Genomic DNA, 17,828 nt, shown 5'->3' on the forward strand with positions numbered 1-17,828 from the left:
GCCACTAAGCTCCCACCAAGTCTTCTCACCAATGGAGGAGAAAGTATCAAGTGCCCAGAAAACCAGAAAGGAAGTTCGGGGGTTCACCAAGCCACGGGGAGTGGAAACAGCTAGGACAGCTGAGACTTGGAGTCATGAATGGTGATGGTGATGGCGAGGACGGTGAGAGATCATGTTTCCTGGGTGCTCACTGCAAGCTAGCTCAGAGTAAAGCATTTAGAGGAAACATGGAGAAATGCAATGAAGAACTATTGGCTTTTCTGAGCAGCTGGCCGATCTAAAGGCCAGGTGGGGCTCTGTGAAGAGCACTAGTGTCCACAATGCTACTGTGATGGAACACTGTCCCCAAGGAAGACAGGTGCATTGCCCAAAGCAGCTGGCAGCAAGCACATTTCTTTGAAATGCCCTTTAAAATTTTGGTGTTCCACTTCATAATATACCCATATGTTTTCATGTAACAATAACACTCCACCTCCAAGTGCTCAAGGAGGACTCCCCAGGGGAAGCGCCCCATTTATCCTGCGACTTTCCAAGGCTTCCAGCCTCCCCCAACCTGGCCAGAGACCCGCTCTGGGGTTGGCTGGCGGTCTTGACGTTTGGTGGTACCTTTCCACACTCACCACTTTTCAGTTCATTGCATACCGATATGTATCGGGTGGATTTCCACTTCATCAAAATAGTTGAGCACCGTCTCATCTTCGGTATTGATGTCCCGGTAGTTGCTCAGAGCCCGGAGGAACCGGTCCTGGCTGTAGTGGGTGCCCGCCACCAGGCTCTCGGGCATATTCATCACCCGGAACTTGAGGAACTCATCCGAGGCATCCAGCGCACAGACAAATTCTGGGGAGAAGGAGAGGCTCCTTAGTTAACCCAGTGACAGTGCAGGTCACATAATCAGCTGGTGCTGGTGGACAGGAAAACACCTGGTTGGCATCCAGGACAAGACCAAGACCTCGAGCAGCTGCAAATGGCCCGACAAAGTGGAGGGTAAGAGCATGTAAATCAGGGATAGTTTCAGAGACTACCCCCTGAGGCCCTGCCAGCTGGTATTTGTAGGATTTATTTTTCCTCCCTCCCTCCCATTTTTCCTTCCCTTCCCTTCCCTTCCCTCTCTCCTTTCCTTCCTTCCTTTCATCCTTCCTTCCTTCCTTCAATAGAAGCAGCAGAAATTGCAAATAGCACATTTTTAATAATCCTGTGGTATCTGGCATCAGCTTCCCAGTCAATTGTCGAAGAGATCGGTGGCTATGAGCAATATACTCCAATGGCTGATTTGCCAAATTGATAAAATTGGGGACCCCCCTGGAGATTTTACTTTTCCACAGATCCAGCACTTTCCTCACTTTATGCCGCTGGCTACAAAACATCTATGTCCAACGCAACACGGCCAGTGCCTCGCTAAGTTCTGACCCATGGACCATGTCAATGACAGTGTCATTTCACCTGCCTGTGATTGTCCTTTAAACTGCAAAAACAGCTGCTTCTCCAGCTTCTCGTACAGGTTCAGTGGATGTTTGAGCGAGTGAATGAATGATTAAAGTGCAGGTCAGTGAAATTAACTTTCTAGGCGAGTTCCTGTTCTCTGATGTCCTCAGCAGGTCCTGAATACCCTGGTGCCCAGACCAGCAGCTGTGGACATTATAAACAGCTAGCTACCCGAGAAAGCCTGGGAAAGTTTGGGAATGATTGGGTTTTTATTGCACAGTTGTTATTTGGTCTGCCACATAATACGCCATTCTCACTTCATTACATGATAATATGCTTTCCTGAATGAGCAAGAAAAGTAAGCGTTGCCCTGACGTGGTCCCACACACTGAAAAGTTGCAGGGTTGACCCCTGGCCAGGGCGCATGCCTGGGTTGCAGGCCAGGTCCACAGTTGGGGGCGTGTGAGGCAATTGATTGATGCTTCTCACCCACGTCCATGTTTTTCTCCCTCTTTCTCCTTCCCTTCCCCTCTCTCTAAAAATAAAGAAAATCTTTTTGAAAAAAGTGTTCAGTGCAGAGCCCAGAGCAGGGTGTGCCCCAGGGGCACATGGGACACCTGTGAACATTGTCCGCTTCATGTGTTAGCAGTGAAAACAAAGTTTTTCAAAGTTTGCGAAAGTCCATAAAGCACAGAGAATCCCAAACAGATGGACCCAAAGAGGCCCACTCCAGGATTGAAATGCCAAAATGCCAAAGGTTAAAGATAAAGAGAGAATCTCAAAAGCAGCAAGAGAAAAGCAGTTTGCTATCTACAGGGGTGTCCCTGTAAGATCGTCGGCTAACTTCTCAAAAGAAACCTTACAGGCTAAAAGGGATTGGTGAGAAGTATTCAGTCGTGAAAAGCAGGGACCTACAGCCAAGATTGCTCTACCCAGGAAAGCTCTCATTTAGAATGGAAGGGCAGACAACTTCCCAGACAGGAAGCAACTACAGGAGTTCATCATCACCAAACCATTATTATATAAAATGTTAAAGAGACTTATTTAAGAAAAATATGAAGATCAAAACTATGAACAACAGAATGGCAAAAAATACACATCTATCAATAATTGAATCTAAAAAACAAACTAAGCAAACAAGAAGAGCAGAGACAGAATCACGGGTACAGAGAACATTTTGATGGTTGTGAGATGGAACAAGGGTGTGGAGGAAGGGTGAAGAGGTGAGGGGATTAGGAAGTACAAACAGGCAGTTACAGAACAGCCATGGGGATGTACAGTACAGTACAGGAAGTGGAGTAGCCAAAGGACTTACACACATGATCCAAGGACATGAACAATGGTAGGGGCATTGCCCAAGGGAGTCGGGGGTGCTGGGTGGAGGGGGGGCAAACGGGGAGAAATCAGGACAACTGTAATAGCATAATCAATGAAATATAAATTAAAAAAGGAATCAACCAATGAATGCATAAATAGGTGGAACAACATATTGATGTTTCTCTTTTTCTTTAAAAATAATTCTTAAAGAATTTTAAAGTTCTGTTAATAATCTATGAATTTCAAAATATAACATCGTATCTTTTATCCAGCGATTAGGAGATGGAAGATTCTAGTTCATCAAATTGTGAGTAATGACTGACATATTTGGCTTCCAGTTTTCAAAGAATTTTAATATGATGACATATATTTCCTATGAAGTGGTTTGCTTTCAAGAGTCCTTTCTCTCTTATGATTTGGGGGAATGTCAGGGTTCCCAGTACCTTGAGATAATTATTCAGAATATCTGCTTTTTCTTGTGCTTGCTGACTGTGGATAGCAAGGAGTAGATCTCTGCTTATTAAGATCGTACAGAACAACGCCGCCACTGTATTTGGCAATCTGCAATCATGTGAAAGCCTAAGTTTTAACAAATGTTTCCATATTCATCAGATAGGTGGGACTCTAAATTGCCTCTTTCAACCAGCGTTCTGAATAGAATCACAATAGACATGTGCCAACAGCGGAGATGAAAGGCAATGATTTACTCCAGGACTGGGTTACCACAGGTTCCATTGTGCTACCACTCAAATCAAGCATGGGGGCTTGTATTAATTCTGTTATTTTCCGTATCTTAAGATGCTTTGACATCTTGAGGGGGTGCCTTCCTGACCTGGGGGGCGGCTGCCCCTCCCAGGGCTAGCTGGCTTCTGAAGACAGTCAACAACTTAATTGGGAGCAAGCCTCCCATATGCAAGCCAATGCCCCCCCCCCCTTCACGTAAGAATGTACTCCAGGCCAACCTTCCCCCCCCCCCCCCGCTAGAAACCATCCACCGCTCGGTACCAGGTGACTAGAGACCCCAGCCCACTGGGGTCTTACACAAACCGTCCAGTCCTCTAGAGAAGCTGTTTGCTCTGCCCTGCCTTGCCTTTCCCACGGAAACCCGGGGAAGGCTGCCCTCTCCATCTGCCCCTGCATCCCCCCCTGAGCCTGCAGTCCCTCCTGCCCGCCCGCTTCCCTGGGGGAACATCACAAATTCTTCTTCCAATGGCAGCAACCTCTTGTGTGTTTACTCAGTCACCTCCATACATTAAGATCCAGCGGGTGCAAATGAGACGGTACTCTAACTGCTTTTAGGGAGAGCAAAACACAACAATCATTTCTGGGAAGAGAGTAATTTACCAAAACCCTGCTAAACATTCCAAAGAGATAACATCTCAGACGTGTTCGGACTGTGTCCAACAAAGAGAGGGCAGCCCAGTGGACGACGGTTCAGAATCCTTCATCATTTTCCTCGCTTCTCTTTCCTCATCTTACAAAGGGCTTTCATTAACTCTGGGCTTCGGAGGCAGTGGGGTGGGGACAGCTGGGTCTGAACGTAAGCCCTGCTGTGCCCCAAGGAAGTGGACTTGGCTGAGTCACTGGGCCTTGGCTTCTGGAATGGTAAACATGGGAGTCATTTCTGCCCTGCGGGACTGTGGGAAGGCTCAAGGGGCTCCTGTGTCCAGTGCTGCCTGGTGTTAGACAAGTGGCTAGTTGAGCCGAATGATATCTATTTACGCCTCTGTGAGGACATGAGGATTTACGACAGTTTGCAGGGAATGCACGTTGCCCAGAAGCAGCAAACTCTCATTAACTGGCTAGACCTGGTCATTGAGAGCAATTGACTTTGTTTTTTAACTTTCTGGGAGGAAGACCTCTGTGAATGGGAAATTGAGATAACCCACCCATTCCACGTTCCTGCCATAGCCCTCCATCCTTGAGGACGGCTGACTCCTGGGGGTCTCCGAGCTCCCCTGCACTTCTTTGTAAGCTGGCCTGGACCAAGAGGAGGACAGGGTGATGGCTGGGAGCCGGCTTTCTTGAGGACTTTGACACAAGTGAGCACGCCCTCCTGGGTTACAAGTGTCTAGGCCCAGGGCAGGTACCCCAAGATATTCCACCATGGTATATTGATTATTTTGAGTTAAAGTTACTTAACAAACTATCTGTGTACCCTGGCTAGTGTGGCTCAGTGGATTGAGCGCCAACCTGTGAACCAAAGGGTCACTGGTTCGATTCCCAGCCAGGGCACATGCCTGGGGTGCAGGCCAGGTCCCCAACTGGGGGCACATGAGACACAACCAATCAGTTATCCCTTGTGTGCTGTTGTTTCTCTCCCTTTCTCCTTCCCTTCCCTTCTCTTTAAAAATAAAGAAAGGAAATCTTTAAAAAAGAACCATATCGGCAAGAAGAAAGCCCTGCCCTCTCTGTCTTCCTGGGAGCAGGAGATAAATCTACCTCGTGATCAGGGCCCTCCCTGCTCCTGAGGGCTGAGTGCTGATCACCTGACCCCGGAATGGGGAGCCAATCTAAACAAGCCTCACACTGCCTTTCCTGGTTCATTCCTTAGGCCTTACCTTTGTTTAGACTCCTCGCTGAGAGGAATACCCAAAACTTGCTTAGATTCCTTTTTAATGAGCACTAATGTTCTTCCTTCTGTAAAGGTCTCAAGTTATTTTTTACGTTTTAGACTTTCCTTTGTCTAAAAAGTATAAAAAGGTGCCTGGTCCATCATTTCTCTGAGTCTCATTAAGTCCCGAGCAGCTTCTTATGATTCTCCCGTGTGCATGTATTAAGTAGGTTTTTCTCCTTTTACTCTCGGCTTGTGTCAATTGTATCATTTTATTGTTAGTCCAGCTGTAAGAACTAAATAAGGGAGGGGGCATTCCCCCACCCTCTGCAGCACGATCTTGTACTAAGTTGTTGAAAATAGCTTGTATTTACCCTCTGACCAAAAATTGTCCCCTGTGATTAGACCTCATGCAGAATGATTTAAAATAGAGAGACAGAAAGTTTTAAAGTTCATGGCAAGGTCAGAGGAAATGCCTGCTGGTTACTCAGCAACTTCTTTTTTCCTGGGATAAGTTGTTTAAACTTCTCTTTCAGAAGTACATTGTGAAATCTCTGGGTCAATACAGGACGGAATCAGACTTGCCGTGGAGCGAACTGTGAACTGAAAAGCTTTTCAGCTGCCCTGTCTCCGTTCTGGATTTCGAACGCCTTCTGGAATTCATCATGGCCTCCCTGGCTCCTCCTACGGCAGGTAGGAGCTGCCACCACCCCGCTCTGCACCCGGTGGTCTGGCCAGCTGACTCAGAAGTCGGGGTGTCCATCCCCAGAAGGGCTGCGTGTTGCTTTGCCCCAGGAGGGAGCCACAGAAATGCACATTCTCGAAGAACCTCAACTTCCCTGATATGTGGCTCCCCACATTCTTTAGCTTGGAAATTGGATATTAAATGTATCACGTGACTTTTTTATTCCCTTAAGAACCCTACTTTATTAACATCAAAAAGATTGTTCTGGTACAAAAGAGGTATCAAATGACATTCCTTTAAATATGACCTTGGAGAAGTATTTTAAACTTACCAGGCATGATTAATTTATCAAAGGGAAACATTTTGCCTCTAATTTCTTCCTCGTCCTCCTCGTCTTCTAATAAAACAAAATATACATCGCCATGGTTATTACATATCATTACTATGGATAGCTTAAAAAATTAAACTATTTTAACTAGCAGTCACTAGTTCCAGCTGAGTGATTCTTACTCTGAACAGTAAAGCTGCAGCTCATCTGAACGTAAATATTCAAACTTACGGCTGAACAGGTCTTTGGCTTGATCGTAGGTCTTTGGGAATCCATCCAAAATGTAACCTTGATTCCTGCAAGGCATAGACTTCAGCTTTTCTCTTATAAATCGAATTACATATTGATCTTCCAGTCTGCCTAATAAAAAGAAAAAAAATACATTTCAGAGTCTCATTCTACATAAGGGTTACATCCTAGAGTCATCTGAAAAATGATCATGTAGTCAAAGTTACTACTGAACATCTCTTTTTTTTCCATTACAGTGAAAATTATGCCCTGACTGGTATAGCTCAGTGGATTGAGTGCAGGCCTGTGAACCAGAGGACTGAGGTTCGATTCCCAGTCAGGGCACATGCCTGGGTTGCAGGCCAGTTCCCAGCAGGGAATGCGCAAGAGGGAACCACACATTGATATTTCTCTCCCTCTCTCCTTCCCTTCCCCTCTAAAGACAAATAAATAAAATCTTTTTTAAAAAGTGAAAATTATGTGGTTTGGAATTTCACGCATGACCTGTGACTTCTAACACACAGTGAAAAGGAGGAGAACCCAGTGAGCTGGTCTCCAAAGAAGAACAGAAGCAAATGCTGATGTCTGGATTTCCAGAATGTCTTCTGTAGTCACAGCTTCTGGCTATCGTTGTATGTGGAATAAGTGGAGAGATCTAGAGGGACCCTACTCAGCAGTGGGGTTTGCTCAATTCCGTTTTGGTATCATACTTCCATTAATCTTAATACATAATGGTAAATGCTTCTGTTCTGTGAATTGAGACGGTATTCATGCATGTTGCTAGCACATTATTTATTACTAGTCAGAGGGGCTCAATAAATAAATAAATAAATAAATAAATAAATAAATAAATAAATAAATAAACAAATTTGCTGCATTTGAATAAAAATCAACCTTGATCTGGGCCTCAGAGGCACCCTTCTCTCCGTTCTCTTTAAAGCAGCGGACCAGGGCCCCGCCCTGCAACCTGTCTTTTCCAGTTCTAATGGCATTTCTGACCTTGACCCCACTGGACGGGCCCTTTCAAACCTTGGCCACTGCCTTTGCTTGGGGAGGCTGGAGACGGGGGAGTTTGTTCTAAAACTGGCACAGGGATTAAAAGTGTAGGGGTTCAGAACAGTCCTCCCCAAAATGCGCCACTTAGACCTGTGAATTATTATGAACTGAAGGCAATTGAAACCCTCTGAGATCATGAGAAACTTTTAACTGTCCCTCAAAGAACTTAAACTAGGGACCTTGCCCACAACAAGAATTATCAACAGATTTTTTTTTTTTTACCTTATCTGTACAGCTGGACAAACTACTCCTTACTGAACACCTGCCCTTCCTAGCACACTGCAATGACCTTCCTCCCCTCCGAGCCTCGTGCTTGGCTAAGAAGGTCACGTACACCTCATTTCCCTTCTGTCATTGCACCTCTCACGTATGTGGGCCCTCTGGCTCCCTCGTGTGGGGGGGCTCCCATGCATACACGTATGTAAGTGAATTTGGTTATCATCTCTTGTTAAAATCTGTCTCATGTAGATTGAATGTTCAGACCAGCTGAAAAAACCTAGGAGAGTAAGTTTCTCCCTCCCTGACATAGACTCCACAATATCCACTTATCATTTCGCCACAATTATTGATCAGCTAACATTTCCAAGACACAGCCCTGCCCTTACACTGCTTCATGGATGCCTTTCGGTGACGTGAGTCTGATTCAAGAAACTGCCCTCTGAAGCTGTGTCCAGGGCAGCGCTGTGCTTTCTGTCAGTCAGTGGGTCCATCAGCAAAAGCAGCTCTTGGCCTCTGTCAGTGACAATGCTGTGATCTGATCGGGACACCTTTCTTCCGCCTGTCACTGTCTCACTGATCATGGAGCAGTAACCGAGTCAGAAAATCATTGTCTTTCGGAAATGTGAGTATTACGGCGAGACCAAAAAATTATCAGAAGTGTCATTTAGCATAATAAAGTTCTTCGAAATGATCCGACACCACTTCCCAGGAAGGTTCCCGATTTGGCAGAGACAAAGACACCTGTTCGGGAAGGTCAGGGATTCGCCGACACTCACAGCAAGAGCCCTCTAAGCGTTCCACTTGCAGTTTTGGAAGGCTTCCTTGGGGAGGCAAAGGCACGTGATCAGAAACCCCCGCTTCCCTCCTGGTCAGTGTGTGACTTGCTTCACTCCAGGCAGCAGGCTTTGCCGTCCACGTCTGTTTGCCTCCCAGCAAAGCGCTCAGTATACCAACAGGGCCCCCCAGGGACAGGCGAGCATGACCACAGGCTGCGAGGACACAAAGGGCCAAGTCCCAGCACCTTTCTCCTGGGAACCGTGACCTCCCAGAGGTGTTGGGCTCCTTGGAAAAGGACTGTCACTTCTACTCTGAAAGGAATGAGCACAGCCCTAGGGGACAGTCCTTAAAACACCACACTGCTCTTCTTAAAAAATGCTAAATCTGTCTCTGAAATACCAGTAATATTTATTTACTTTTTATTTATTTTTAAAGCCAGATATTGTACAATTTTTTTAAAAAAAAAGATTTATTTGTGTATTTTTAGAGAGAGGGGAAGGGAGGGAGAAAAAGGGGGAAAAAACATCAATATGTAGGAGAAACGGCGATGGACTGCCTCTCGAGTGCCCCCTGCTGGGGACCTGGCCTGCAACCCAGGCATGTGCCCTGACGGGGAATCAAACTGGTGACCTTTCAGTTCACAGAGGGGTGCTCAGTCCACTGAGCCACACCAGCCGGGGCCAAACCATTTACACTGAAGTGTCTTGGTTTAGGGAGGATGGGCTTGTCTGACTATGTGTCTCAGTTTCCCTGTGCCACTTGCCAAGGAATGCCCCTAGCTTCCTACCATCCTGCTTTAAAACCACAAAAGTGTGACTCCGGTCCTGTTGAAGTCTCTTCTAGTTCTTACACGGCCTCACAAGTTTAACACTAACGCCACCAGTCTGTCATTCAATTTCAAACTCTTCTCCCAGCACAGCCTGACCCAGGCCCAGAGGGACGCAGGGGGAGGGGCCTTGCACGTGCTCAGCTGGTTTCTCTTCCCTCCTCCTTTGTCTGCCCCTTCCTCTTGCTCTTCCTCTTCCTTGCTCTATTACCTGCCTGTTTTTTTATCATCATCATCATTTCCTTTTCATTTCTTAAATTGTTTTATCCTTTTAAACATTTATTTTAGGATCTCTGCTCATTTATTTTCTGAAGGCAAGGCAAGTCTGATGTCACTCCTGGCGGACGAATGTCTCAAAAAAATGATAATTTTGGCTTATGAGTTCATCTTTAGTAGGTTTTTTTAATAGTTTCTCTTAATAAGCATATATTAAAAATATATGCTTATTTCTCTTAAATATAGTTTCTCTTAATAAGCATAAATTTTCTTGTGATTTAAAAAACTGTAATTTAAAAATAATTCTGCGGCCCTGGCTGGTGTGGTTGAGTAGACTGAGTGACAGCCTGTAAACGGAAAGGCTGCCGGTTCGATTCCCAGTCGGGGCACGTGCCTGGGTTGCAGGCCAGGTCCCCTGTTGGGGGTGTGCAAGAGGCAACTGATCAATGTTTCTCTCCTTCTCTTTCTCCTTCCCTTCCCTTTTTGCTAAAAATAATTAAATAAATATTTGGTGTCCCCTATGCTTTGGGAAAAAAAGATTTTATATATTTATCTTTACAGAGAGGGTAAGGGAGGGATAAAAAGTGGGGGAGAAACATCGATCCATTGCCTCTCACATGTGCTCCAGCTGGAGACCAGGCCCACAACCCAGGCATGTGCCCTGACCGGGGATCGAACTTGTGAACTTTTCCTTTGTGGGATGATACCTAACCAATAGAGCCCATGCTGGTGGGACTCATATAATCACAAACCGGGTCACGTTAGGGACAAGGGAGCCCACCTCTGTGTCCTAAGGCTGGGAAATTTCTATGTGAGCTTGGGGTGGGTTCCCAGGTCTTGCTTTGTTGAAACATAATCAAGGTACGAGTCCTAGTTTCTGATAAACATGACCGGTAAGGGATTTTGGACAGACTCGAGGGGACTGAGGAACCTTTCCGGTCTTGTAGGAAGTGGGTGGGTGGGAGGACAGAGGGGGAGGGGAGGGGCGCTTGCCGTTCCCCCAAAGACCTCATCTGTCCTCTGCTCCACCCCAGGCCTCCCCAGACGGAGGCTGCTAACCCGGCGTGGCCTCTCGCATCTGGGAAGAACAGAGTCTTCTCTGGCCAAGCACAGGCCCTTCCTGAGCCTGGGCCGTGCACTGGCTGTTCTCAGCTTGGCACAGTCTCGCCTGTGACCCTTCTACGCGGTCACCTCCCCAGGCTTGAAAAGAGCCCAGGTGGCACGTCACGCCACGCGGTTACACAGAGTCCTTGGATAAGACCTGGTACATCCGTCTCTGTCGGTAAGTTCTTTCCCGTGTTTGTCTCCTCTGCTGAGCTGAGTATGAGAGGCTCTTGTCTCTCTCCGGGGGCGGCACTGTTCTCCGCCTCCAGTGCCCTCTTTCTGTCCCTGACACCTCGGGCTTAAAGGGTTAGTACGGGAGGCCCCGTACTCCTGTGGATTCCTACAGTCCTGGTCTCCCACCCTTCATTTTTGATTTTTCTAGAACATTTTTATAAGAGTTTATTTGAGCCGAACTGACGACATATCAGGAAACAAGATCTCAAAGGCTCCTCTCCCTTCCATGTGGCCTGGCCAGACTTCCTTCCACTGGTGTCCCGACCGTGGAATGTGGGGTTGGTTTCCTCACCCCCAAATGCTGGGAGCCAGGACTCTGTCGGACTCTACACTGGCACAGTGACTCCCAGTGTCCCCCGGGGGTGGGGGGGCACTGTGCAGCTCCACGTAGGATGTGTATTCTCTGCACACCTTCCTTTCCCTGAGAGAAAGCTCTGCGACTCTCACTCCCACTTCAGCTGGTTTAAGTAGATACTCAGTGTATGCTGACAACACCGCTTTTTCTACCACTGAAAACCAGATTGGTGCAGCCTGGGGGGGGGGGGCGAGGAGGCAGACGGGTAGCCTGGACTTCAGAGGGCTTGGAAGAACAAGAGTCCCAGAAGTTGAGTAGCTAGGAAGAGGACAGTCCGGAGGAGCTGAGGGCAGAGGCCCAGAAGACCAGAAGTCGGGGGCTGGGGGGCCCTCAAGAGTAGTGCCTCGGGGTAGGGCAGGGGCTGCCCCACAGTGGCCCAGAGAAGCACAGCACCAGGAAAGGGCAGTGAGCACCCAGGGCCAGTTCACACCTCTGAGCTTTCCTAACTAGCTCTTGCCCCAGTCCAACCCTGGAGGATCAGAAACAGCTACCGGCAAGATGGGAGAAGTCAAGAGAGAAGAGAAACCAGAGGTGCTGGATGAGAGGCCGGGGGAGGACTCCACTGCACCGGGTCTGCACTGCCGGACTGGCCTGTAGACGGTACCAAGGTAACCATGTTGGTGGACGGACTCAACTGTTTAAGTGTAAAAATGAAATGGCTTGATTTTTCTAGTAACTACCGACTGACGGCCTTCCTGCTGGGTAACAAGCTCCCTTAGAAACATCTCAATGCAAAACCCAGTGTCTGATGACTTGAATGGCCTTCCTGAAGCACGAATAAATAAACAAGGAGCTACTTACGCAGGATCCAGAGGCTGCAGTGGGGCTGGCCCTAGATCCTAGATTCCATCCCAGAGTGGGGAGAAATGAGTCCAGGTTTTGAGTTTATAGCCACACTTGACTGTAGTGACTTCGTTCAACCAACTGGTTAAAATGACCAAGTGAGTATGGATGACAAAAAAAAGGCTCTCAGGAAAGCCGCCTCACAGGGTGAGCTGACCACAAATGCCCAACTGGGCAGGTCGAGGTGCAGGGTCACGCCCAGGAACATAACTTTTCAGGGACAGACTTTAAGCCAGCTCTGTCCATTGTTCTCATGGGTGTACGCTGAAACGCCAGAAGTCCAGTAGCACCCCTGGAAGGGGGTATTGACGCTCAAGAGGGCACATCATCTTGTTAACTGTCCTGTAACCCAACCCCGACCTTGCTTCCTCCCACCTTCAGGTAATCTTCGGTACATGCTCCCCTTAATCTCAAATTCGCAAAAGAAGCTGCGAACGGTTACTCTCTGGAGCAGCTGAGACCTCGCTCTCCGGCGTATGCCATCGGTCCGGCTCAACCTCTTATAGAAATTCTCTACTGGTTTGGATGTTTCTTATGTCCAAACGTGAGTAGGAATATTTCCCCACTGATTTGTATTCCTTCCTGCATTAGTTACGGGTCTACATTATTCATCTTTTTTTTTCTATTAAGAATTTAATAATTTTCTTTATTTTTAGAAAATTTGTATGTATTTATTTTTAGAGAGAGGGGAAGGGAGGTAGAAAGAAAGGGAGAGAAACTTCCATGCGAGAGAGAAACACCTACCAGTTGTCTGTTGCACACCCCCGGCTGGGCACCTGGCTGCAACCCAGGTGTGTGCTCTGACTGGGATGTGAACTGGTGACCGTTTAGTTTGTGGGACAGTGTCCACTCAGCTGAGCCACCCAGCCAGGGCTTAATAATTTTCTTATTAGTTTGTCTGAGTATTTTATATATTAAGACTATTAACTCTGTCATATCGGTGTCAAGTATTTTTTTTCTGGTTTGTCCTTTGCCTTTTAATTAACGACTTTTGACATTTTAAAATATTTATGACTAAACATTTAATTTTTTTTAACTTAGGTATTTCTTTCCCATCTTATGATAAATCACCAAAATATTAATGCTAACTTTTTTCGGGGGGGATAGAATTATAAATGAAATTTTTTTTCAGGTTGTAATAAATTTTATACTTACGAGAACAAACAAATAGTCTTTGATAACAAGGAGGAAAAAACCAGAAAGACTCACAGACCAAATTAGAAGAATAAAATAAATCATACAATAACACTTCTATGCTATTGACCTGGGGGGGAAGAGCAAAAACCAGCCAAAGAACATCATCGGCAAGGCCAGGGCGCTCGGGCTTGCATGTCACCTGCGTTCTGCTCCATGCTCTCCTTGACCCCGTCCAAGAGCTCCTGTGCATCTTCCATGTTGTTTTCCTCTTCCTCTTCCTCACCTTCCTCGTCTCCTTCCCCTCCATACTTCGGCGCCACTGCGGCCTCCTGAACACCACAGAGAATGCCCCCGTTGGAAGAAGCCTGAGCTGACTTGCTATTCACTAACCACCTGCAGAGGGAGGGCAGGGGCTTGCGGGAAACCTCTGAACCTTCCTCTCAGTTTTGCTGTCACCTAAGCTGCTCTGAGGAAATAATGCCTTTCCCATGATACCCCGAGACCTGGACATATAGAGTAAAAACACCTCAAAAGGTTCTAGTTGGGGGTCGGGGGGCGGAGGTGGGCAATGGACAGCAAAAGGGGGGGTGGGGGAATTGGGACAAGTGTAATAGAACAACAATAAAATAATAAAATAAAATAATTACAAAAACAAAAATGTTCTGGTCAACAGGAAGAATACAGATATATTTTGAACAACAGCTGGGAGATGCACTAAGTTTCACAAGCTGCCCGTGAAAGATGCTTCCATCTCGGAGAGAGAAGCCATGTGGGATTCGGTCTTCTCGTTAAGTGGGGCCAACGGTAAAATCCAGTTACAGTAACGCATCTCTTTGTAGGATGTCATGTGAAAGAGCATTTTTAAAATATAAAAATCCCCAGTAAAGCAGTTAACAGTGATACCAGTTTTGCTATGGCCTCAGAAATGACGTCCTTGAGTTTGACGTGATGTAGTCTGTAGTACTTGGTCAGCACTTCCGCGACACTGGATTTCCCCACCGCGGGGGGACCGAGGATGCAAACCTTAATGGGCTGAGAGAGGAGAGTGGTCACCTAGTGGGCTCTGAACAACCTGTAGCGGGACAGAGCGCTTGTTATCTCCTAGGAGAGCCTTTCTGAGTCTCCAGGTCCTGCAAGGTACCTCTCCAGTTGCTCTCTCCAAGTACTTAGTGAGCACCTACTGTGTGCTCTGACCTGGGCAGGGGAATACAACCCTCCAGGATGTGCTCTGGAATACCCTAAAAGTATTAAAAAAGAAAGTATCCAAGCACAACACGCTGCCAGCTTCACAGTTCGTTGTGTTACTCTTGCAAAGACAACAAAGAAATTAAAGAATTTCTGGTCTGGTGTAGATGGTGCTTAACTTATTGCCTCATGAATATTGTCTCTGGACTGAATTTGATGTTTAGTTATACTTTCCTTTTTAACACAGATAATTTACTCTAGTTTTCAAAGATACACATATTAAAACAATGCGATTTCTTCTGCTGAAAAACTTTCTCGAATGCTAAGGAAGCTTTGTCACATGCCTAACCAGTGAGGGAATGTTAATGTTGGCAGAAATAAAAACATCAGTAGCAAATAGCTGTTTCTTTCAAAGTGGTCCAAAGCATTGTGAAGCTGGGGGCTAGTGTTTTGCAAGGCAAATTAAAAACATGTTTTTACTTTTAAAGTGTTTTTAAAAAATCATGGCAGTGACAAGAATTTCCTCTGGCAGAGCATCATGTGCTTCCAGATTGTATAATTTCACCCAGGAAGTGGGTTGTGGTTAGTGTTGTTACCGGTTGTCGATGGGGAAACCGAGGCCGTGGAGAGACAGGCAGAGACATGGCGCGGTGCAGGGTGAGGAGCGGTGGACGCAAGTGGTCCCATCTGGTCAGCGACGGGCACTTTCAGGATGACGGTACTGACCAAGATGGCAGGCAGCGGGTGTCGGGGAGACAGGTGCCAGGCGACAGAGCAGCTCTGAGCTGAGTCTCGCTGAGCAGGGCTGACCGACACCCCAGGGAGGCACAGGCTGTGAACTTTGTAGGTACGCTCATTCCTTCTATCACGTTCTTGGCCGGTCTTGCTAATCGGGAACCACAGGGTCTTTTTAAGGTGTCTTATCTAGAATCGTGTGCCATATTACAGTTGATTCACAGAGGAAACACTAGTCTTGCCTCTTGAGTTGGATGGGTCTGTGCCAAGGAATGGTCTCCAAGAAAGTCACCCCGGGTACCTTGGATGCTGAAAGGGGTCATTGTCTCTTTTGCTAAGTGGTATGTCCTTCACTGGTTATTAACGAACCATGTTTTTCACCTTAGGAATGGCGACACTGCACTCGCTCCTATGACGCTCTCCCGTGCACAGTGGCAGTTAGGACTGTGACGGCACCCGTCACTCACAGGCAACACTACAGGTTTCCAAACGTCGCCCCACACCTACTGGCACCTCCGAGGTGCTTCCCTGGAATGAGTCCAAAGGTCCGGGCAAGCGCTGCCGTGGTCTGGGCTCAGAGGGGGTGTGCAGACTCTGCAGTGGGGCCGTTCTAGCCAAGTGGGTTTGAATCCCCAATGAGCCATGTGGCCTTGAGAAACGCGCTCCATCTCTCTGAGCCTTGGTTTTCACATGGACAAGGTGGGGATCAGAATATCAGCCTAGACAAACTGTGATGATTAAAGTGACCAGCAAATCTGGCCAATAGCATCAAAGTAATAGAGATTCCTCCCACCTCCTCCCTCCCCTCTCCCATGCCAGTATCCAGGGCTGAGACAGGCAGGCCGGTAGGGTGCCAGCTTTGTTCCCTTGTGTAGACAGCTCTGTGACGGTCGGCCTTGAGCTCACTGTCAGGTTCAATGTGTGCCAAGCATGGCAGTCATTGTTTCTATTAACTTTATAATTTTCATATTCGGTTGACAGTATTAATGTAACACACATGTGGGCTGTTAGACCTGGACCAACGGGTCACCTTTGAAAAAGAACTTGAATTTAGAAATTTGGACATTTAAGGAAGGAAATACTTTCACCGAGAGAATTATACCCGAAGTTGAAATAGAAAATGGCTATAGTTACCAGTAATTTTCTGCTTTGCTTGTACTCCCTGAGGACGGTGTTGATGTTTTCCACGAAGCCCGCTTGGGCGACCCAGCGCATGTTGAAATTCTCCTTCACACAGGAGGCTTCCATCCTCAGGTTGACCAGTAAGTGGTCAATGCTCTCTTGCTAAGAGATAAAGTCACGTCAGAGAGTTGTCTCTTTGTTTGAATTTTCATGGTGATAACAGACCAAAGTCTGTTGTGATTAGAGAAAAATATATAGCCATTCACTAACCCTGACGGTCCCTGAGTGTTGACAGAGAGCCCGCTGCGACCCTCCAACCAGCCTACGCCCTCCCCGCACCCGCTCTCTGGGGACGGGCGGCTCTGGGCTCTTGCACAGACACTCTGAGTAGGAAGATACTAGAAGCCCAAGTGAGGTTTCGTCTTAAAAATGTTTCATTGTATCTACCAATATTTTCGGATTTCAGTAACTTTATTCCTATGCCCTGAACAGCCCCCCATCAGACTGCTATGCTGCTATTCAACTGATTTATAACATCCATACCCAACTGCCTTTTAAAGAAACCACTTAATTTAAAAAAGTACATGTATAGAGTGTTCTTCCTTGGCCTTACAGATATTACTGAAAAATCAGGCTAAAAAACTCTCCAAAATCTCATCAATTACCTCACTCCTACAGCTTCCATCATCCTGCCTTTTCCTTGATAGCTGAATCAATTTTTTTTAAAAAGTATTAAATGGATTGGGGTGACATTGGTTGAAAGGACCATATAGGTCTCAGTTGTATATTTCTATGATACCAGATCTGTATATTCCACTGTGTGCCACCATCTACTGTGTCTGCTTTTTTTAAAAAGAGATTTCATTTATTTATTTTTAGAGAGAGGGGAAGGGAGGGAGAAATATAAGAGAGAAACACAGACGTGCAAGAGAAACAACCATAGGTTGCCTCTCACATGCCCCCTACTGGGGTCCAGGCGCACAACCCAAGCATGTGCCCTGACTGGGAATTGAACCAGTGACCTGTCAGTTTGCAGGCTGGCACTCAATCCACTGAGCCACACCAGCCAGGGCCAGAGAGCTTTCACATACATCTTCTGACCGTGACCTCTGAGAGTTTTTCAGAAAGAAAAACAGGCTAGCAGAAGAGAAGAGAAAGTTACTTTAGGGCCGATGGCTAGCTGGGCAGGAGTGTGGAAGGCAGGCATTCTGACTCCAAACCGCTGAAGAACCACTCCACTCAGGAAAAGGGCAGACAAAAAGAATCCCTTATATACTAACCGTTAATTCCTTGGTTAGGAAAACATTTTCTTGGGGTACTTTCTGAATTTTCCCAGGGCCAGTATTCTTACTGATGCACTGTTAGAGAAAAATAGAAATATTATTTGGCTTACCTGTAAAGTTTTAACAAACGAATGCATGCATAATGGAACACAAACACATTTGCACAACAGAAGGGGACACACGACGGTGTGCATTCACT

General features: G+C 46.7%; 1 protein-coding gene across 1 annotated transcript in view; it reads right to left on the minus strand.

Moving 5' to 3' along the window:
• The window catches only part of AK7 (adenylate kinase 7), a 56,313-nt gene that overhangs the window by 6,732 nt on the left and 31,753 nt on the right, over positions 1-17,828 (minus strand). Inside the window, exons 10-16 of the mRNA XM_053666073.1 lie at positions 17,627-17,704; positions 16,359-16,508; positions 14,208-14,336; positions 13,504-13,633; positions 6,541-6,669; positions 6,313-6,378; positions 643-840 (exon numbers count right to left, since the gene is read on the minus strand). Coding sequence (XP_053522048.1) covers positions 643-840; positions 6,313-6,378; positions 6,541-6,669; positions 13,504-13,633; positions 14,208-14,336; positions 16,359-16,508; positions 17,627-17,704 — 880 coding nt within the window. The remainder of the gene's footprint in view (positions 1-642; positions 841-6,312; positions 6,379-6,540; positions 6,670-13,503; positions 13,634-14,207; positions 14,337-16,358; positions 16,509-17,626; positions 17,705-17,828) is intronic.

Source organism: Artibeus jamaicensis, unplaced genomic scaffold (genome assembly GCF_021234435.1).
Source record: "Artibeus jamaicensis isolate MK-2021 breed Jamaican fruit bat unplaced genomic scaffold, CSHL_Jam_final contig_444, whole genome shotgun sequence".
In the NCBI taxonomy this organism is placed as follows: domain Eukaryota; kingdom Metazoa; phylum Chordata; class Mammalia; order Chiroptera; family Phyllostomidae; genus Artibeus; species Artibeus jamaicensis.